Source organism: Lemur catta, chromosome 8 (assembly GCF_020740605.2).
Source record: "Lemur catta isolate mLemCat1 chromosome 8, mLemCat1.pri, whole genome shotgun sequence".
NCBI lineage: Eukaryota > Metazoa > Chordata > Mammalia > Primates > Lemuridae > Lemur > Lemur catta.
Genome location: NC_059135.1, coordinates 77,517,571 through 77,540,375, shown reverse-complemented (window position 1 = coordinate 77,540,375; position 22,805 = coordinate 77,517,571). Strand labels below are relative to the sequence as shown.

Sequence of the window (22,805 nt, the reverse complement as noted above, 5' to 3'; positions counted from 1 at the left end):
GACACTAAATTATCATTTCTGTCCTTAAACTTGAGTCGAGACAAAGGCCACTTCGCCTTCTTGCTTCTGTTCTTTGGTGATATGAGAGCAGTTAAGTTTAGAATATGCAACCAAAAGATGGTAATTGTGAAATTAAGCTGTGAATTTTCAAATGAATGTGGTTATCATCAGACATCTATTGAAGGTAATGTCGTTTCCTTTCCTTTGCAACTACACTATGTTGTTTTCACCATGAATCAGAATATAATTCCAAATTTAAAATTATGCCTTTTTTTCTCTTCTTTGGTTACGCTGTTAATTATGTCCAAAAAGCAATTCTATGACCTTTTCAAAAGTGACATCCGAAGCTGTTGTTGATTCTCTAAATGGAAACAAATGTCACCTGGCACACCTGTGTCTTTCTTTTTGACACCAAATAACATTGATAACTGAATCACTCTAATAGAAAAAAAAAGAAAAAGGGCCGCCCTGCCATTTGAAGGGAATTTACAATGAAAGCCATTTACTTGGCCCCATGATTATGTATACACACTGGTTTTAAGGCAGCGCACAGGAGGCTTTGCCAAGAAAATTTTAAAGTTCAAGCAGAAAAAATAATCACAATATCTTTCAGTCATTTGCTGCTTCTATTTGTTTCTTTAAAATGCACAGCTAAATGCTCTCTACACACAGATATCACTGGGTAGGCGGGGTATATCTTATTACCGGGTTATTTTCCAGTACATTTGGCGTAGTTAAGGTAAAGTATATTAACTTTCTCTCAAAATAAAGATGAAAACAGAGTTGTAGCGGCCGTGAATGCTTCAGCCATTGTCAGGAAGTTAAAAACTGACAGGAGGTCCAAATAATCAACTCTGCCTGGTGCATATACCCGTAGTTTTCCCCTGGGATATCTGGTCTAATCCGACAATGTATCTGACTGGCATGAATGTAGAATTACTTTCAATAAAGATTTTATTTCAAGCTTGGATGATTTCCCCCAAAACATCTTGTCACTAAGGCAAAGTATATCATAGAATATCTGATTTTTTTCCTCCCTACAAGTCAGCTTTTGAGAGGGAAAAAATACACATTTCAACTCAAGTACTCAACTCAGGTCAATTCACTGTAAAAAATCACATTTTAACATATCTAGACTGATTAAAGATTTGCTGTGTTAAAGAAATCACGGAGCTGTCAAAGAGAGCTTACCCTAAAGTCTAGAAATGTAAAGAATAAGTCACACGTTTGCTCAACTACAGTTTGCACTCTGCCTGCAGTAGCCTCCAATCGAAGAACATGCAGGACAGATGACTCCACAGGCTAACACCCAGCTTCTAGAATATTTGTCTTTTTGCAAGTAAGGAATATTTAAAGGTCACAGCTTCCAATAAATATGCAGTTGTTTCCAGGCTATACGAGAAATATGAATGGCCTGGTCATGATCACACTAAAATGATCTTCATTTCTCTATTTATCCTTCTCTCTGTCTCTATTCCATTCCCTTCCTTCACGGTGCTACATTAAGTCAGCATGTTCAAGATAGGATAACAGTAGGTAACAGTACATTACTCTATTTTGAATTCACTTAAATGTTTCATTTGGTGCTTGCTTACATTATTTCAGCCTTGGTGTCACGTTGTTTAATTTATGCTTGGTTCGTATAATCTTAAAAATAGCTTATGTTAGCTAGAGAGTTTCACCCCTTACTTACTAAAAGCACACAAATCATATGATTTAGCTCTAATGGGATAGGAGTAATTATTTTAACATTTAATAATCAGAGCACATTATATTTATATAATGTTTTAAATTTAAAGTCCCTTTTATCTCTATTATTATATTTTATGACTAACATATATAATATTATGATAAGAAGTACATACATGAATGAAAACTCAGCATGGATAATATCAATACTAGATAAAACTCTAGAGAGGTAAGGAAAGGTCGAGAGTTGAGTCCTTGTTCTTTGACTTTGTTAGTTATATGAACTTTGGACAGATTGTCTAACCAAGAAGTCCCTAACCCTGGCTGCACACCAGGTTCATCTGTGAAGCTTCATAGAAACTCAGAGTCCTGGGCCTCAACCTTGAACTACCACATCAGCATCTCTATACAATCCCTTTTCTTCTTTAAAAGCTCTAGCCAGAATGGAAAACCAGTGAGTGAGTCCTGATCTCCCTTTCCTTGTTTATCAAATAACAATTGACAGAAGCAAAGGTAATCATATATAATAAAAATTACTGTTTCTATAGTTTGCAAAAGGGTTTTCACATATATTTCTTTATTTAATCTTCTAAACAACCCATGAGATCATTTTGGCCACTGAGTTACTTTCTAAATGACAAGTCTCAGGCTCAGAGAACTGCTAAGGCGTGTCTAAGAACACACAGTCAGGACATATAGAACTAGCACTTAAGATTCTGAGATTCCAGCTTTTCCCTTGAGCAGTGGTTCTCTCCCACCAGGTACAACAGAATCACATGTGGAGCTTTTAAAAAATACCCAGGCCTCACTGCAGGGCATTTGGGACAGATACTCTGTGGATGAGTCCCAGACGTTGATATGGCTTTGAATGCTCCACAGATGATACTAATATGCAGGCTGAACTGAGAATCTCTGCCCTAGATTGACCAGAACAATTGTGGAAAATATAAAGTACTCTACAGATATAGTATGAGGGTTCTACCCCAGCTTTGCTGGTGATTCAGCATGAATTCCAAGTGGAAGGGAATGATTCATGAGCACAAGGCTGGTCAAACCTAGCCTCTGGATTGGATTTCAGGTCTTCTCTTTCACAAACCAATTCTCTTTCTATGGTAACTTCTCTGGTTTCCCAGAGCTCATGGCTACTGTCATAGGTTGTATTTTAACATGGCATCAATGGAAGGAGAGGTGGAATAGGATGGGAAAGAAAGAGAAGTCAAAGTATGCTGTGGACCCAACAAAGCCTGGCCACCCACAGGAGCTCTAGGGCACCTAGGGCCTATCACAGTTGTCTCAAGGTGGACCGGGATGGCTTGGCTTCGATATACTCACTGAGATCGGTCACTGGATGTGGGCTATCTCTGAGAGATATTAATACTTTTGAAGAAGCTTTAGAAGGATGATGTAAGAGCCCTGCAGTACAGCTAGGCCTGAGCTCAGCCCCTTGTCTCCTTCTTCTACTGTCCATTCTAGATTCCGCTCACCTCAGCTACGGCCTCTGCCGGTCACGTGGCTGATCTGATGCAGTGCCCCAGACTCTCCCCCATGAGTGGTCCGAGCTACTGTTCACCACATCTTCTCAGACAGGGATTTCCACCTTGTCCATTAACCATCACAACTGAGCAACAGAGAACTTGAAGGCCCCATGTGGAGCATGTGGGTGCCACACGTGTCATTCCCTGTCCCCACTGTGTAACAGCAATCCTACCTCCTCCATTTGGTCAGTGTTAATCACACCTGTCTACATAGTGACTCTGTTCCTTGACTGCTGGTCCCTGGACCCAAGAAGCCCTATGTGTCCAGGAAGCAGCAGTAGCTTATAGCACAGTGATTACATGTGTCATTATAATACAATGATGTAAACAGGAGAGCATCTTCTTTGGCTGCCCGTTTATTTTACTCTTGAGGATGTCATGTTCTAGTGACCATCTTCATAACACTCTGTGCATCAGGTCCCTTTGGCTACCCCCCCCAGCCCTGCTGGTTGTTATTAAAATTGCACCTCCTTGGCTTCTAGCAGTTAATCTCCGCTACCGGGACTCTATTATTTCAGTGTCTTCAGGGTATTATGAAGGCTCAAGCTCTGTAGAAAGAGAAGGTGGCAACAGGATTGGACAGAGGAAGAAATTGAACCAAGGTGCAGACCCAATAAAGCCTCTGCCAGCCCCATGGGGAGCTCTGGAGCACATGGAGCCTGTCAAAGTTGTCACACAGTGGGCAAGAATGGTCCAGTCTTACACTGTAGGATCAGTCAGTGGCTTTGAGTGAAGCAGCTCACTGGGACTGAGGCAAACCCTGGAGAAGACAGGTAAAGGCCATCTGCTAACCCTGCAACTAGGCAGGAAGTCCTTCCTTGAAAGGGAGCTGACTGGCCCATCTCTGCATCCAAAGCAGCCACCCTCATTATCAAATGGATAAATGTAGGAATGGTCCCTTAGCAGCCTGTAGACTGAGTCTCTTTTCAAAGACTTGATAAATGTTTGATAGTGGTCCCTAAAACATGAGACATTTCATGTTATAGAACTTCTTACAACATGGAATGTGCTGGACTCTAGCATCATGAGTTAGCCCAGCATTCATATTTACAAGGACATATGCAGAAACTGGCACGATTCATTCCTCCAGTACAGTACAGATGATAAATGCATACGTGTGAAAGCAAAATAAATGATTTTCCTTCCTTGAGCAAAGTATTGTACACCTTTTGAAAGTGTTTGTATTTCTAAAGACTCATCGAGGATTTTACCAAAAATAGAATTTGATGGTCAAATTTTAGATGCCCCCCCAAAATGGTGTCATTATCTTCGCACCATCTGTAGTATAAATCAGATAAAAATTGTTCTCTATTCTAAACTCCTCTCACCAGTTTTGTTCAAACTGGGTACATGTTGGAAACTCATTGTCAGATAGTAAAGGGAAGGAAAGGCACCATGCACGATTGCAGGCCCTTAGCAGGCTCTCAGGATATATTAGCTCTCTTCCTCTGTGCCTTCATGTTCTTGTCCTCTCAGAGTGGATATGAAACTCAGGTCTGCAAGAAATGTAATTATTGTGCTATGATTGAAACTAGTTTCTCTTTCAAGGCCCTATTAGTCTAAATAACTTGAATTTAGTCAATTCAAACTGTCTTCTAGACTTTTCCCGGGGTTGTCTCTAGTTCTGGAGGGTTATGTACAGCCTGAGCATTTGGAGGTAGGAAGGGCATCCATCCATTGGCACAGTATTTCGACATATTTACTGAGCACCTAGTACTTACGAGCCAAACACTAGTCTTGGTCCAGTGAGACAGCACAAAGCAAAAACAAAGTCTTTGTGCTTAAGGCATTTACATTCCACTGAAGAATGATATTAAAGCAGATTAGCAGGGTAGAAAGTGTCTAGCTCTTGGTCCTCATTCCTATCTGATTTTCAGTCATCATCCCCAACTTCCAACCCCAGGTCTCAATCTCAGTAACTGTTTAGGGTTCTCTGTGAAGCTACTAGAGGCCACCTTTGCCTCGATATACCAGGCAGCATTTTCTACCTAACCATTCCCGGTATACTGGGCATGGAAATCTCAGGAATCTTGCCATATTACTAGGTTTTCCCTAAGGAGAAGACCATGGGTCTGTCTGATCTCAGGATCCTCAAATCCTCTAACAGCCTGCACACCCAGGGAAGGGGATTAGGAAGGACTTATGACTGGGCCACTTCCATGGGACCTCACCAAAGTCTCGGCTCTCTGTGACTCTCCCTCCCCTGGTCTGGAAAATCTTCCTCTAGTCTGGCAGCAGAGCAGCCTGGCTCTTCATCTACCTTCCAATTTACTGATTAGGCCATAGCTGGCTGCAGCTCTGAGGCCTTTGGCACTTAGGCTTTTGAAACTCAAAGGCATAATCCTTTGCAATTCAAATGCCCTGCCTTGCAAAAATCAAAAGCACTTTCTCTGCTTTTCTGCTGTATCACCCCCCCCCCCACTGAGGCTATAAATGCTGCTGACTGACTCTTGAGGAAAGCCAAGAGGTACAAGGAAGGGTGGAGAAGAAACCTCGGTTATTATATATTATCCCGTCTCGTCTCGAATGATACTTTGTCTTTCCCAGAATGTCCATTCTTTCGTCATTACTCTGGGAGCCCAAACCACACTCCAAAGGTCATTCAACCTACCATCCAATACAGGAATTGCAAATATCCTGCCTGAATACTTCTGATGGGGAACTCCACCTTTTTATATATAAAGTATTTAATAACCTCGATAGACACTTTCAGTACATTTCCAGTATATATAGGGAAAAAATCTATACCAAATCTTAGTAGTGGAGGAATTGTGATTTTTATTTTCTTATTTTGACTTGTCTGCATTTTGTAAATTTTCTATAGTAAACGTGAATCCATGACTGTTTTAAAGCAGCCTTTTCTATTTTCACAACACTAATTCTTCATATGAAGGTAAAATTGGTCTCTGGGCCAATTCCAACAGCTGAATTACAAGAGGGAAGTTTACTTTTTCTTCCATATCGTTGCTTTTTGCAATCAGCCATCGTGGCTTCACTACCTGTTCTTTTCTACAAACCAAATACCTTTAGGTCCTGTGCTTTTCCAGTTAGGAGACACATTGCTGGGCACATTCACCTTGGTGCTCGCTAGTTTTACAGTGTCCCTCTTAAAGTCAAGTCACTGCCAGGTGCCGTGGTGCATGCCTGTAGCTCCAGGAACTCAGTAGGCTGCGGCAGGATGATTGCTTGAGCCCAGGAGTTCAAGACCAGCCTGGGCAACAGAGAGGTCTTGTCTCAAATTTTTTTTTAAAATTTTTAAGAAGTCAAGTCACTAAAGAAAGTATCTAGAACTTATTTTTCCTGAAAAAGTAAAATTAAGCATGATGGTACCCAAATTGCAACTGATTCTCTTTCAGCTATTCTGGGACCCTTATTTAAACAAAGAGACAATTTTCAAGAGAACATCTGAGGATTTTATGTAGGTACCCTTAATGAGAAGTGAAGTAGCTCTTCTCTTCACCTATATGAAGAAAGAAGTTGGGAATTCTGACTCTGCATACTGAAAGGATTCCTTTTAGGTTTAGCTAACATCACAAGGCAAATATTTAAGCTCTCTATTTTCCACTAATATCTTATAATTAGGTGCATTATTCTGCTTGGTTTAATTAATGCTGATCCATGCACAGCATTCAATATTCTGCATAAAATGTTACCAAGACATACTAGTTTTTAAACTGCTTTGTTGGACAAATTCAAGTAGAGAATAATGACAGTCTTATAATTTTTTTCTTTCTAAAAATACTACCAACGTGTAATATATTTTCTAGCCTTTGTCCCCTAAATGCAGAGCAACGTCTTCCGAGGATGTTGATATTATCCCTGGTTATTGGTATATCAGTAGAGCTCAGGGAATAAAAATTAAGACTTCTTTTACTGCTGAAACCATTTTAAAACTTGAGGGCAAACACCTAAAAGAAACCATAACTGAAATTCTCAATCATTTTGCTAATATTTACGTTCACAGTGAAAAATAAATGCCTTCAGAAGTTTAAAAACTGTGAATCTGGAGAATAATGGGAGAGTTTAATTTTTAAAAACATACTAGTTTGGTTTTTCTTCCATCTGAATACCTTTCTCATCTGTGCAGATATGTCCTTGGATGTGAATTATGTGATTAAGACAATCAAAATACCTCGCTCGAGACTGCTTGCTGACTCTGACTCACTTCTCTCCCAAGTCTTCCTCAGTCTCAGGTCTTCACCATTCAGAAGCCCTTTGATTTCAAACTCAAAATTCTTGGATCTTAGTTATTTGCAGAAAGAATATTCACATCCCAGAGTAATAAAAGATCTTCATCTTAATCTAGGCTCTGCCACTTACTCCCTGTGTGGCCTTGATCAAATTATTCACTCTTTCTCAGGCTAATTTTGTTCATCTGAAAAAGTTCATCTGAAATTTTTCCTTTCCTTTTGGTAAAAAAAAGAAAAAAATGAGAGGAGAAATATTCCTAATACATAATAAAGACATAGTGATTTAAACAGCAAAGTACTGGTCCAGAATACACTGGCATTATCAGCACAAGAATACCAGGGTGTGTGTAGCTGAGTGTAGGAAACTGCATGAAAAGGTAGCACCACAAATCAGTAGAGAATGGTAGTCTATTCAACCAATGTTATTGGGGAAATTAGCTAGCCTTTAGGAAAAAAATAAATTTAAGTTACCATCAAATTTCCCACACTAAAATATGTTTAAGATGAATTAAGGCATATGTTTAAAAATAAAATCATTTTTTAAAAAACTAGCAGAAAACTTTGATATTTATCTGATTACTTTAAATGGCTGGATTTTATCATTTTTAAAAAAATAGTAGAAATTCCAAAAGAAATAGTAGTATATATGACTACATTAGAATTTAAGTAAATAAAATTAAGGAACACAAGCACTGGGAGATGTATGTGCAACAAAAATAATGAAAATTTACTCTTCTTAATACATTTAAAACTTAGAAATCCGTATAGAAGAGGATATTTATTAGGGCATTGTCTGTAATAGCAAAGAATTAGAAGCAACGTAAAAGCCCACCAGCAGGGGAATGGTTAAATAAATTAAGGTATTTCCATACTATAAAATGTAACAACTTTTAAAAAAGAATGAGGTATTTTTATATGTACTGACTTGGAAAGATGCCCATGATATATAGTTAAGGGGGAAAAAGCAAATTATAGAACATTATGTATTTTTTATTGCATCTTTTTTAAAAAGAAAAAAATTATATATATACATATATGTGTGTGTATGTGTGTGTATACATATATATATATATATAAAGATAGGTAGGTAGATAGATAGATGGGTAGAAACACATCCAGAAGGAACACCCATCTGTTAATTATAGTTATAAAGGAGTTTAACTAGAAAACAGGGTAGGTTTTTACTTTTGCTTTAGATCCTTCTGATTAGTACATTATTTGTCAAAGACTATGCAATAGTTTTGCTCTACAAAATAAATAAGATAGGTTAAATACACAAACATAAAATTATACATTTTCATAGTAAAAAGGGCAGAAGATATTCACAGAAGAAAAAATACACATGACTGCTTGTTTATTTTTGTTAACTTCTTCATTTCCCCATTTCTTAAATTCAAAGAATGACAGACCATCTTTTGCCTATGGCAATTATTTTAAAAAGAATAATAACAAATGATAATAATGGTAACAGGACTAATAGATCCTCCCACATGTTATCATATTTTAAGAGAAGAGGAGCCATAACTTAATGATCCAGTGCTAGTTCTCAAGGTGTGGTCCTTGGCCAGAATTAGTACTACTACTTGGGAACTTGTAAAGAATGCAGTTTATTAAGTCTCTCTCTAGACTTGCCCAATCAGAAATCTGGGGGTGGAAGCCAGCAACCTGTGTTTTAATGCACCTTCCAAATTATCATCATGGTGGTACAGTTTAAGAGCCATTGATCTAATTGTTACATTTCTACTATTTTACCCTAAGGCAGGGTTTCTCAACAACAGCACAATTGCCATTTGGGGCTGGATAATTCTTGTTGTCCCAGGCTATCTTGTGCATTGTAGAATGTTTAGCAGCAGTCTTTGCCGGTACCCACTAGATGCCAGTAGCAATTGCCAACCCCACCCAGTCATGACAATCAAAACGTGTCCTCAGATATCGCCAGATGCCTCAGGGGCTGCAGGAGGTGGGGGTGAGTGGGGGAGAAGGATGCAATATTGCTCCTAGTTGGAGACCACTGCCTAAAGAAATACTCCAAAATATGGAGGAAGGGTATGTGGAAAGATTTTTTCATTTATCAATCTCACTTATGCTAAGAAATCATAAGGTACAACTCATTCTGTCCCATATAAGGTAATGACTAAATGATATATGTTACATACATAAGAAATGGCAATTACTCATGTTAGAAGTGGAAAATGCCGGATACAAAATTATAAAAAGTGCATTTTCTCAAATCTGTAGGTAGATAAATTATACAAACATTAATATCATCTCTAAATGTTAGTAGTATCATTCTCCTGCTCAAAACCCAAGAATTGATTCCCATTACATGTCATTAAATCCCAAATTTTTATCAAGGCCCCCAAGTGTTTCCTACCTCTTTCCCCTCACTCCCTGGCCTCCAGCTAGACTACGTATGCTCTTCTCCATTCCCAGAACCACCGTTCCCTGCCTGGAATTCTTCCCCTGCTATGTGCACCTTAGCAGGCTGCTGCTCAAATCTCCCTTAGAGAAGGCTTCCCTGAGAACCCTGTCTGCTCCCATGTGGCGCTTCCCACCACTCTGTGCTCATGAGAATTACCTGGGTGCTATTCAAAAATGGGAGCAGCCTGCCCCTGCCCAGACTGAGTAAATGAGAATCTCTGAGGATGGATTCCAGACCATCGGGATTTTCAAAAAGCTCCCCAGGGTCAGTGGAAGAACTATTTCTCTTCTCAGTTTTTCTTGAAGTACCTCAGTGCCTGAAATCAGATTATACATTGACTAGTGTGTTGTTCGTTGTCTGTTTCTCCCACTAGATTGTAAGCTTCATCTGGGTAGGGACTTTTTGTGTATTTTACTCATTGCACTATCCCCAACATCCAGAGTACTGTCCAACCTACGGTAGGTACTGAATAGATTTTTATGAATGAATAAATGGTTACATTGGATTGCCAGTGTTTATTTTTCTTCACTATACTCTTCTAACCTTTTTAAATTTTCTCTAATAGAATGTATTACTTTATAATCAGAAAAAAGAAATCAAAGCTGCTTTTTAAATCTGCTATTAAAAATTGTGATATATTTGAAGCACAGTGGTTAGCATATACAAGGGATTCAACAAATAGTAACTTTTCTTCTTTTTCATTTTAAACTAGTGAGTTTTGCTAGTCTCATTTCTAAATTTTTTTTTATTTCGGAGTGTTATGGTGGTACATTAATGTTCCTTTTTGATATTATGTATTATGTCAGGGGTTTGGCTCTGATATTCCATTTTATCTGTGGTTGTTGTCACCTTGCAGAATATATATTCCAACTAGAAATAAATTATTAATTCATGCCTATGGGCAATGCATTTTTTTATTTTTTAATCGTCACATCTTATTAAATATTCTCAATATTGCTTTAAAGATACTTTAGAACATCTCTATAACATCCAGTCAATAAAAATATGAAAAAAGTGAATAATTGAAAATGTTTCAATCTTCTGTATTGAAATTAATGCAATGAGGTTCAATAAATGCAAAGAATCAAGCCATGTTAGCTATCAACATGCAACTGCCTTTTCTATAATGTGCTTTCAGAGAATTGTATACACGTGGCTTTAAAGATTATTCAAAAGCAAAAATGTCAGAATATAGCAATAATTCCCATGTAGGATGATAGTTATTAACTCATTTTGGAAAATAATAATGATCTGATGTTTAGGTATAAAATTGAAGACTTCTCAATTAGTTTAAACCAATGGCTTTATAAACTGACATACAAAAATATGGCTAAATTATCTGTGAATGACCACCTTGAAACACACTAATGTTAGATGTAAAAACACTTGCGAATGCTCTCTTGCTTTTGCAATACTTGAAAATTTTTCTGACTTACAACTATAACTTTAAAAAAGGTAGAATTTCTGTAAGTCCCCAATCTTATAAAAAGGCCAGTGTAGATAACAGTATAGTTTGTGCAAATTGAGGGTAGGCAAACATATGGTTAGCATGGATCCCCCCCAAAATAGTTATAGCACATAGGAAACATAAGTTGAGCATATTGAAAATTTATTCTATTTTTAACAGCCTCTCTTCAGTTAAGTGGTCAAAGTCACAATTAGCATTTCACATGCAGTGGCTGAGCTATATTTTGCAAGCCAGGTGTGACCTGATGGCAGGAATACATTTGCCACCACACTCTCCTCATTCAAGTAAAAGCATCCGAAAGTTATGTGTCTTGGAAAATGACAGCATTCCATAGATAGGGAGGGGAACATTTCTAACACACCTCCGTGACTTGAGAGTTGTCCTGCGGGCAATTATGTGGCTTTCAGCATGCTTTGCAAGTCACTATGGTAACAGCAAAGCACAAACTTAAAAGGAAGTTTGCATCCATAAATCTGTTTAGAGCTGGGCTATTATTAAATGCTTTGGTCTTCTTAATTCAGCATTAATTTTTAGTTTTATAGTAAAGTTCTCTTTCAGTTTGAGTCATTTGGCTATGATTTTACTCAACTAAGAAATTTATTTGAGTTAGCAATTCAGCTCATTTCTGGAAAAACTTACCCAGCATAAGGCTTTTTTGAGAGGAATTTTTTTTTGTCTGGGGTCCAACATCTGTAGCACTGGATTATAGATTGTTTCTAAAATAAACTTAAATTGATGGATCATTGCCCCTTTCATTTAGGCCTGACAAAAGGTAGCTCTGACGTTTCTTCTTTTTATGCTGTAAACTATGTATCACTTTTTAGCTCTTGCCATAAAAATGAATTCTTATTCATTTTAAGATTTTGTAAACTTGAATTTTACTTAGCAGTATAAGAATTGCTTTTAGTATGAATATAAATGAAGTGCTACTTCGTGAACAAATTCATAAAGTCATAATTATTTTTGTCTGATTATCTTAGACTAAGCAGTATTAATAAATAGCCTTTCTCAAAAGAGTTGCAGTTTGGGTTCTTTTTGCCTATCAGTTAAGCATTCATAGGCACTAAACTTTGAGCTCTTCATGTTGCTTAGAATCAGATATTTTTGCTATAAGGATTTCTTGAGTGTAAATTAATGGTGAGCAAACACACATCAAGAAGAATTCCCAAATATGGACAGAAGATCTAAATGTTTTTGCACCTTCCTGCTCACGTACAAATTCACTGTATGTTAGTCTCTCAACTGTGTCTTTGCTCTTACTTTTCTCATTCAGATTTGTTCTTTTGCCTTTTAGGCTTTGTTTTGTCATAAAGGGGAGTTTCTTTTAGTTCCTTGCTGAAAACCGGTTAAATTGTTGCTCAAAATTTACAACACTGTCATGGAGTTTAAGGGCTAATGAAATCTCAGCCCTACCAGAGGGGTGGAACTAGCCAGAAGTGAACACAATCTGACCTCTTTCTGAGTCAGTTGCTACAGAACTGTGAAGCCAGGGCGGCATAGGAGGATAAAATCTACATTTTGAGACATGTATAGGAGGCCCCTAGAAACGCACTCTAGAGAAGCATTGCCTAATATACAGTCATCAGTGTTACTCAGGAAAGAGGATCTGTGTATGACCACATGACAAGCAAGTAATTTAGGGAAGACACAAGTTGAACAAAGATGAGCAGGGATATTTTTCTGCAGGACTTCTCAGAGCCTTTATTATACTTCTGCGCATTGTGAATGTCTAAGAAGAAAAAAATGGCACACAATTTTCTCCAAAACGTTTACTTTGGAATGCCATTTTTTGTGAAGCATATCACAGAAATGATGTTTTGCAGATTCCATTTTAATGAAAGGTATTGCCAAACCCATGGTAAAAAAATGTATTACTATATGGTTTCTGGGTTAGATCCTCCCCTCCAACAATACAACTCAGCTATAGTTTAAGCTACTGGAAGTATAACTTATTGTTTTTGAGAGTTTCCCATCTTAGATACGAGATTGAATTATTTTTTTCCCCATGCAGGGATTTTATTTCTTTCAGTAGCCTATGTTTCTCTTCTACATATGTTTTACTAGTTGAAGCCTTCAGAAATAATGGCACTTGCAATGCCCAGCTGGTCCCCACAGTAAGAGTGAAAATTATGATATCTATCGATGTGAGGTAAAAAAAAAAAAGAGATATAAATAATTTTGCAGGATAGTATTCTAACTATATTTTTGAAATTGTGGTTGATTCCCTGTGTGGTTCTAAATCAACCACTTAACCATTTAGTAGTCTAGCGAGGTAGGGATTATATAAGTTCACATTTGAATGGTGAAGTTTATAAGAGCATTAATACATTTTCCCCAGACATCCTCATTTGGGGGCCTTCTTTGCTAGACATGTCTATCCCCACTGTCTATTAGGAAGGGGTCTAGTCTAATTTAAACTTTAATATGAGAATATATTTGCCTGTCAACATGAATCATATAGTTCCATAGTTGGTGACTTCTACCCCAAATTGGTCTTCACCCTCACCATCTTTTCTAAACTAAAGACTGATTTCTTAACACACTATCTACTGTTTGGTTGATATTCAAAAAATAAATTGCCAATTTATATATATAGAGAGAGATATATATACACACATGCACACATTTTGTAATAGTGAATAAACAAGATAGCATATATTCTACATAATATACATCTATATTTTCTTATTAACTTTCTTTCTTAATTACATTTGAATTTTCTAAAAGTTATTATAAGTAATTTAATTTTTCCAACATAGGAAAAAAAATTCCAAGCTGCCAAGAAAATCTAACCTGCAGTAATGCAAATATAACAAGAACACTAAACTGTGTTATTTCTAAAATTTTACTTATGATAAGATTATTTTAAAGCAGTCATAATTTAGAGTTTTATTAAAATCAAATGGAAAGCATGCAGAGAAATGGACACAAAGGGTACAGATTTGAGGTGGAATGAATATTCCATACTTACACATGCATAAAGGCACAAAAGGAACATTGGTCCACAGGAAATTTAGGAAACTGATACATTGGCAGAAATTCATTACAAGAGTCCCCTCCTGTGATGAAGCCCACCAGGTAGGATAAAGAAGCCTTCCCACAAGGGGAACCTGGACATGCAGCTCTAGCGTCTGATTCTTCCTTCTATGTAAACTACAGTCTCGGTCCTTCCTCTAGATTTGACCTGGTTCTGGATTCTAAGACCAGGCCTTTTGCTGATCAGGAAAAATATAACAAACTCTGGAGAAACATATAGAAAAAAATAGTCTAGCCCCATTCCAACCTTCTTGTTCTTTCCTAATGGCCAGAGCTCCACCAACTAGCTGTATCTTTCTGGTACCCCCAGGAGAGCTGGGTTACCCCCCACCTACCCAAGTTCCTCCAAAGCTATAGCCCTCTTCCAGCTTCCACCCCATAACCTCCTGACGGCAGTCAGCTCTTGGACACCCACCCCCACCTTGATTTCTAGCCTCACCTTTATGGGTGTGACTCAGTTTGGGCTCCCAGCTAGCCTAAATTTCACTGTCCCTGCCACCAACTGAAATTATAGTATATGTCCAATCCTCAGTCTATCTTTACCTCATCCTTTCCCCTTTCAGGCTCCCTGGACTCCAGGTCCTGATAATGTTCTTCTACTACCCTGTTGGCCAAGATGCCCTAGAGAGACCATTTGCCTTCACACGTCAGTACTCTCTTGCCTTTGATTCTGTCTTCTCCATGGCCTATGATCTCTGAGCCCTGTTCTCTGCTAGATGAATCTTACCAATTTAGACCTTTGCTTCCAATGGATAAAGTTGTTAAAGCAACTTTCCCCTCATAGATACTCCATTGATTCTTTATGTTATCTTTCTCCATATTTGCCTTTAACAATTTTTTATTGTGGTGGAGACAGTGAAGGAGTTACTATTATAAAAACGGATTAATTTAAAACCAAAAGAGAAAAGCATATATTTTCCTTTATAATGAATCTTCTTCTAATGAATGACTTTTACAATATGCATGTCTGGGAGTGGCTCAGGAGAGACCTTCAACTGAGATAAATCAGCATGTTAAAGAAAAGCAAAGGCCTGCTGCATTTGCCCATGCTACAGGTAGGAGGATGCTTAAAGCATTCAACCAGTTTTTGGTAAATGAAGTAGCAAAGTGGCATAGATAGCTTCTTAGATTCCAAAGGAAACTTTAAATTTGAAGTCTCAGATAACTCACTGACACTCTAAAAATATGAGAATGCCTTCCAGAAATGTAGCCATGCCAACAGTGCTCACAGGTGCAAACGCTCTCCATTTAAAGCAGAAGAAAAAGGAAAGTGGGAGGCCGAATATCTTGAATATTCAATCCAAATTTGAGAGTCATTCTGCCTACAAGAAGCCTACTATAACCGGACTGTCAATCACAATTCCACAGTGAGGAATGCAAATTCAGACCCTCTTACAATGAATCTCATAATCACATGGAGGGTGGCAGAGTGAAAATTCAGCCCAGTCATTAGGCCCTGGAGTCATAAGACACGCAGGGCAGTGATGCTTCAGACTGCTCGAGTCTGAACCTCAGCCCTGTGCAACCTCAGCCGTGTCGCCATTCCATGCCTCAGTGCTCTCATTTGTTAAACAGGCTTAATAATAGAAGCTACTTCATGGGATTGTTATGTTGATTAAATGAGATGATGATAATGCTTGTGGCCATTGTTGTTTATGTTTTACATCGGTCAGGCCAAGTACATTTTGCTGGCCACAGTGCATGCCAGGAGCTTGTGCCCTGGGCAGGTACCAGTCAGCGCACATGTGGCCTTTGCCCTTCTCAGTCTCTTTCAGGAGAGGGAAGGCGTGGCCTTGTGGTCGCAGAAGTGGTTCTTCAGAGATTCAGGTTTGTGAAGGGAAAGAAAAACAGCCGTCCTCCCTTATCTGCAGCTTTGCTTTCTAAGGCTTCCGTCATCTGAGGTCAGCTGCAGTCTGAAAATACAAAATGGAAAATTCCAGAAATAAACAACTCATAAGTTTTAAACAGCGCACTGTTCTGAGGAGCGTGACAAACCCTCCCACCTGGGACGTTTAGCCTCCCTTTGTTCCCCATACCCACGCTGCACACGCCCGACAGTCACTTAGTCCGCTCAGTGATCCGATCGACTGTCACAGTGTCGCGTGGCAGTGCTCGTGTTCAGGGAACCCTCATTTTACTTTATGGTGTCCCCAGAGACAAGAGTACTGATGCTGGCCACCCAGGTATGCCAATAAGGACTCAAAAGTGCTTCCTTTAAGCAAAAACGGGAAAAATTCTTGACTTAATGAGAACAAAAATTGTCTGCTGAGGTTGCTAAGATCTACGGTAAGAGCGAATCTTCCATCCATGAGATTGTGAAGAGGGAAAAGGAATTTCTTCCTAGTTTTGCTGTTGCACCTCAAACTGCAAAAATTACAGCCACAACACGTGATAAGTGCTTAGCAAAAATGGAAAAGGTATAGTATTACATTTGTGAGCGGAAGACTGGAACAGAAATGTGTTCTAATTGCTGGCAGTAGGGTTCGGGACTATCTGCAGTTTTAGGCATCCACTGGGGATCCTGGATTGTATCCCCCAAGGATGGGAGGACCCCTGTAATGCAAGTTTTCCTGCTTCTTGTGATTCAGAGCCGTATAGACCCACATAGGCCAAACAGACTCTTCTAAAAAGTCCAACCAACTCAACAACATTCCATGCTGAGCTCTGAGGCCAGAGACCTCGCTGTCTTGTAATGAGTTCCATTGCCTTGCTTTATTCTCTACACATTTATTTCCCTTGGGTTGGGATGTCTGGCAGAGTGAAGAGTTTAGCATTTCATAGCACCCTGTCCTTCAATAGGCTATCCTTATTTCCTTACCATCACTATAACCCCACTCTTCTGAATTTTAATATAAAACCAAGTAGGCTTCAGTTGTAAGAACAAGCATTATTTTTTTAAGTCTCCATTTTTAGGATGAGGCTTTATTTTCTTTTCAGGAGTCTTGCGTGAAACAAGCAAGGCATTGCCATTCATAAAGCCAAATCCTAATGTTGCGTTGGTGTTGCAGCTCTCCACACAGTCCTCACACAAGCAAACGTTTCTTTGATTCCAGTGGGATTCTTTCCCTACGCTAAGGCTACAGCAGCAGTCCCCAACCTTTTTGACACCAGGGACCAGTTTCATGGAAATAATTTTTCCATGAACTGGGGCAGGGGATGGTTTGGGGATGATTCAAGCACATTACATTTATTGTGCAGTCGAACCTCTCTGCTAATGATAATCTGTATTTGCAGCCACTCCCCAGTGCTAGCATCGCTGCCTCAGCTCCACCTCAGATCATCAGGCATTAGATTCTCACGAGGAGCACATAACCTAGATCCCTCACATGTGCAGTTTACGGAAGGGTTCATGCTTCTATGAGACTCTAATGCCACCGCTGATCTGACAGGAGGCGGAGCTTAGGCGGTGATGTGAGCAATGGGGAGCGGCTGTAAATACAGATGAAGCTTCACTAACTTTCCCGCAACTCACCTCCTGCTGTGCAGTCAAGTTCCTAACAGGCCACGGATCGACACTGGTCTGTGGCCCAGGGGTTGGAGACCACAGGGCTATAGGATTCTGCATTTTATCATAGCGTAAGGTAAACTGGCTGTCCAAATGAATGGAGACACTTAGAATTTTGCCATGCACATAAATGTCTCAGAACCTACCTCCTCTATAAAACATATTCCAGTTAGCATTTTCCAGGAACACTCTAATTGCTAAAAACTTAAATTTTTCTCAGTCCTTATGTCTACCTTTGATTATTAATTATGCATGTATTGTTCTTTTTATTTTGTTTGGATTCTTATATATTTTATTCCTGTCTCATTTGTCTCCTCCATTGACTATAAGCATTTCAAAGGCTAAATCTTAACTCCACATTAATTTTTGCTGTTTAATCTGTTTATTCATCCATTTCACAAACACTTATTGAGTACCCATGATGCCCAGGTACTATAGGAGTAAAAGGTTAGACAAGGCAAAGTATCCTTACCCCCAAAGTCATAGTTTTTATTTCCATATAATAAAGTACAAAGGGAAGATGATTAAATAGTGTTGTAAGTTAGCTTTTCCTGAACAAGAAAATTTTTTTATAATTCCAAAGTATCCACAATTTCACTTCAAATTCCAATGGAATCTTTTTCTCCCCGTCTCTTTCTCTCCACAGGATAGTGGCCAGGGCCTCCAAGAACCTCATGTCCACCCAGAGCTTAGGGATTGTATTTGGACCCACCCTTCTGCGAGCTGAAAATGAAACAGGGAACATGGCGATCCACATGGTCTACCAAAATCAGATAGCTGAGCTCATGCTGAGCGAGTACAGTAAGATCTTCGGCTCGGAGGAAGACTGACAGACAAGACAAGTTATTGAATATGTTCACATCTGTCTTGATGCCTAATATTTTTACATTTCTGTAAACATATTTCTGAAATATTTTTTTCTTTTCAAGCGACAGATGCCTCATTTTGTGAAAACTTAATGATGATTTTGTGTTTAAGTTCCAAACATTTGAATAAAATAATTGACAATATTTGCCTATATGTGTTCTACATTAACCCTTTCAGTGCTGTTCCTTTTAGGCGCACATCATACATGCCTCACGCTATGAATTAATGTTCGGAGCACAGCACATACCCAAAAATTGTCTTAATGCTGCTCCAGGGCACCTGGGGTGTGGTTGTGTATATGCAGATGCATGAGTATGAGTGTGGTTGAGAGTATGGATACGTGTGCACACATGTGCACCTTCTCAATATCCATGCTGCCTTAGGTGTGTCCACATACTCCTCCTAGCACACAGGTAGAACTAAAAGAGGTGGGAAGGTAGAAGCTAATAATTTTCAAATAGAATGAAGGATATCCAATTCTCAACCAAAACAGACATATTTTATCTTTCCAGAACATTCTTGGATATGTAAATATAGTCCAGCTATTCTCAGTGCTATATGGTGAAATTTACAAATACAACAATGTTGAATGGCAATTTTTCTGAAGAAAAATGACAGTTCAAAGCACATGCCATTGGATATGTTTTTTTATAAATACTATTTGTAGTCCCATAAACTACTATCTTATAAATTGGAAGCAAAATTAGTGCCCTGTAATTTTGATCTTTATATTATACAGGAATTGCATGACTGCTCATTTTTAATGTTAACATCCATTTTGAATCTTCATCAAACTGTATATCTTCCTTTTCCCTGGCTATGTCATTTTATGTAGAATTTTTATTATGCTTCTGAGGATGCTTTATTGGTGAATTACATTAAATCCATCTAGAAAGAACTTTTTTAAAAGGCTTTTTTTCATATGCCCTAAGGATTACTTGACTAGACTTGGATTGCTTTATCCATTTGATGGTTAGTTTCAGTTGTCATGGATAAACAAAAGGGTAACTGTCTAGAATATATCAAACACTGTTTTATTTTGAAAAGTATGTTCTAGCTGAACACATCTCATACCGGTTTTATGAAAGTATTCTGCTGATAAAAATGTAGACTTATGTTTGACAGCTTTTTAATCAAATTCAAATGGAATAAATAAAACTAATCCAGTGCGATAAAGAGTAAGTCTAGTTATCGATTTGCTCATAAAATGAAAAATAAAGCATGTAAATAAAACGCGCGAAGCACGGATCCAAGAGCAAACACTTAGAGCAATAATGAGCTCAGAGGCATGGGCTGTCTGCAGAGAGGGAGTGTACAGGAGAGGGAGAGAGGCTGCTCAGGAGATGGGCAGATGTGCAGGCAGCTCCAGCAGCCACAGCGCTGCCTGAGGAGGGAGAGGGCTCCCTTGCCCCTCTTGAATGTCTTCATTTTAGCAATGGCGCCAGTAAGTGGGCTGTTGGCCGAGAACAGAAAAGCAACCACAGTAAATGCTGAAGTGTGCTTTCACCGGGTAGGATGGATACACATACCACAAAGCCAAGAAAAGTCACATGAGGCAGACTCCCATGATCTAAAGTCACCAGTAACAGTGAGCTAACAGACTTGCTAGCTTTAAGCAATTCTTAAACGTAAAGTTGTAATTATGCCTTTCAGAAAAACATGGAGACGTGAAACAAGAGTTTCTGGCATTCTATTTCAAGTCCTTCTCATTTCCATGCCATTCCACATTCTCAATTAGGTCTTCCCCAAGACATTATTATTTCCCTTTTTGAAAGAAAGAAGAGTGAATTTAGTAATTCTAGCCCTAAAATCTTATCCCTTCACATGTGTTCCTCTATAAAGTTATTCTGGAAGCACCAGCCAGAGAGAAGCAGCAGTGACAGCCAAAGTGGCACTACCTGCTTTGGGTAGGGACTCCCAGCCCCTTGTCTCTGCTGCTTTCCAGGTTTATAATCTTCAAAAGCACCAGCTTCTTGATTTCCAATCTGAGGGGATTTGGCCTGATGCAAACCCCAGCTGTGTCCTGTCCCTGCCTGCTAAGGGCATTTAATCAGAGAGCGTGTTTCCTCTCTGGGAAAAGACCATTCCAAGGTGCTGAGCCAAAGTGCCCATCACAGGATCTGACTTGTCACACTAAAGGCATAGAAAGGGTTATGCCAAAAGGTCATTAGATGCCATGACATCTCAAAGACAGCAACAATGGTTATATGAACCGATGCAAGTTGCAAAGCTGAGATTGTAAGTATACTAGATTGACTAAGAAGTTAGATTTTATAAAACTGATCGATATTCTCCATAAGGAAGTCAAGGCAAGCCAAAGAGCATGGCTTAATCACCTCGTTTAAGCCAGGAAAAAATCTGGGTGCTAATGATACAAGTATAAAATTAGGTAAAATAATCCTACCTTCTGTAGTTTCACAGTCTGGTGAGGGAGACAGTCACCTAAGGATTAGTTACACTTCAATACACAATCAGTACAAATTAGCCATGTACATAGAGATGCTCAGAAGGTATTTTTGAATGCATGGGCAAACATAACAGAAGCTATTACAGAGATATTAACAAAGTTCAGTGGTTGACAGAGGACCAAATAACCAGTTGTGTATGGGGGAGTCAGATGAGGCTTCACCGGGGAGGTAACCTTTTAAATCTAATCTTGACCAAGGGGTAAAATTTGCCAGACAAAGAAAAACGCGGAAGACATACCAGGAAGCAGGAATGGCACGAACAGAGTCGTGAGAGACCGGCCATCTCCAAGCAAGAGTGAGAAGCTCGGTGAATAGAGTATGAAGTGCATGCCTGGCAATTTTGGAATATGGAGCTAGAGAAAGATGTTGGGGTCAGATATAGGCCACAATAAAATATTCAGATTTTATCCCATAGGCAAGAGGCATCCAATGGAAGTTAGAAAATAAGAAAGACATAGGAAAAAAAATAAGCCATAGAGAAACTTAGTTTCTTAGAGAATCTCTAAATTCACCATGATCAGGAGAATTAAACTACTTTGAGGAGACTAGCATTTTCTTGTGGATGTGTTTATGTACCTGTGTATGTGCCTGTGCGTGTGTATAATTTTGAACACTTCTAGGAATACAATTAAAATCTTGTATTCTTAGGGGCATTTCTATATTATGATGAGGAAACCTAGTTTATAGAATGGAAACACAAGTCTGAAAAATCAAGCTAGTTAGTATGTCCCATTCCAGCATGGCTTTACCTACCTAGGACATAGGAGGTTGCCCCTCTTTCTTACTGACACAAAAAGCTTCTTGGAGAAGATATGTATTCCATCTTATATGTTGAGAGTCTGACTTTCCTTAGCATGCGCCATATGACGGGATCACCATGCCACAGCTAGTAATTGAAAGCCATATGATGGTTCTCTCCATCCAATTAGAAAACAAAGGATCTAATTAAGAAAAATTAGAAAAGCTGTTAAAAGGAAGCAATCACTTGCCAATGGTGCTGTCCTTACAGTTTAACACAGCTAGAAATTGACCTGTACTTCTCTTTTCCACATTTATTTCTGTGAATTATAAGTTAATCACCCTGTCAATTCCTAATTAAAAGGCCCTGAAAAAATTTTCATCCAAAAGGACCGTCACTAAGGGTTCTGGGTCAAACTGCTCTGTTGTCAAAAATGAGAAATCAAACCAAAACAATACCAACTCTCTCCTGGGAAACTCAAATCTTAATACCAAAAAAAAAAAAAAAAAGAAAAAAGAAAACCCAAAACTTTCTTCAAATATTAATATAATAATCACATTTTATTTCTTCAATTAAAATGTTTCATCGTATCTTTAGAATATAGATAGATCTTTTTTTCTCTGTCTTTAAACCAAGGGTTGCAAACTCAGAGGCCCCGTGGGGCCAGGTAGTGCTATAAATGAGTAAAAAGGCACAGGCAGCAGGCATTAGGAAGTGGTAGCAGCTGTGGAAAAGTCAAGCTCAAGGCCTGACCAAAAGGGTCAGCTTCTGCTCAGCTGCAGCCAATGTTGCTTACGTGGGAATATGGTCACAATGTTGCCAGAACTTCAGATCTTTCATGAAGAGCCAGAAATTCAGAATCTCATGTGAAATCTGATTTTTTTTT

General features: G+C 38.7%; 1 protein-coding gene across 1 annotated transcript in view; it reads left to right on the top strand.

Annotated features, from left to right (window-relative positions):
* ARHGAP15 (Rho GTPase activating protein 15) overlaps positions 1 to 18,855 on the top strand; it is a 590,409-nt gene extending 571,554 nt beyond the window's left edge. Inside the window, exon 14 of the mRNA XM_045559125.1 lies at positions 18,492 to 18,855. Within this exon, the coding sequence (XP_045415081.1) occupies positions 18,492 to 18,675 (184 nt within the window). The 3' untranslated portion in view covers positions 18,676 to 18,855. The remainder of the gene's footprint in view (positions 1 to 18,491) is intronic.
* Positions 18,856 to 22,805: the final 3,950 nt, after the last annotated feature.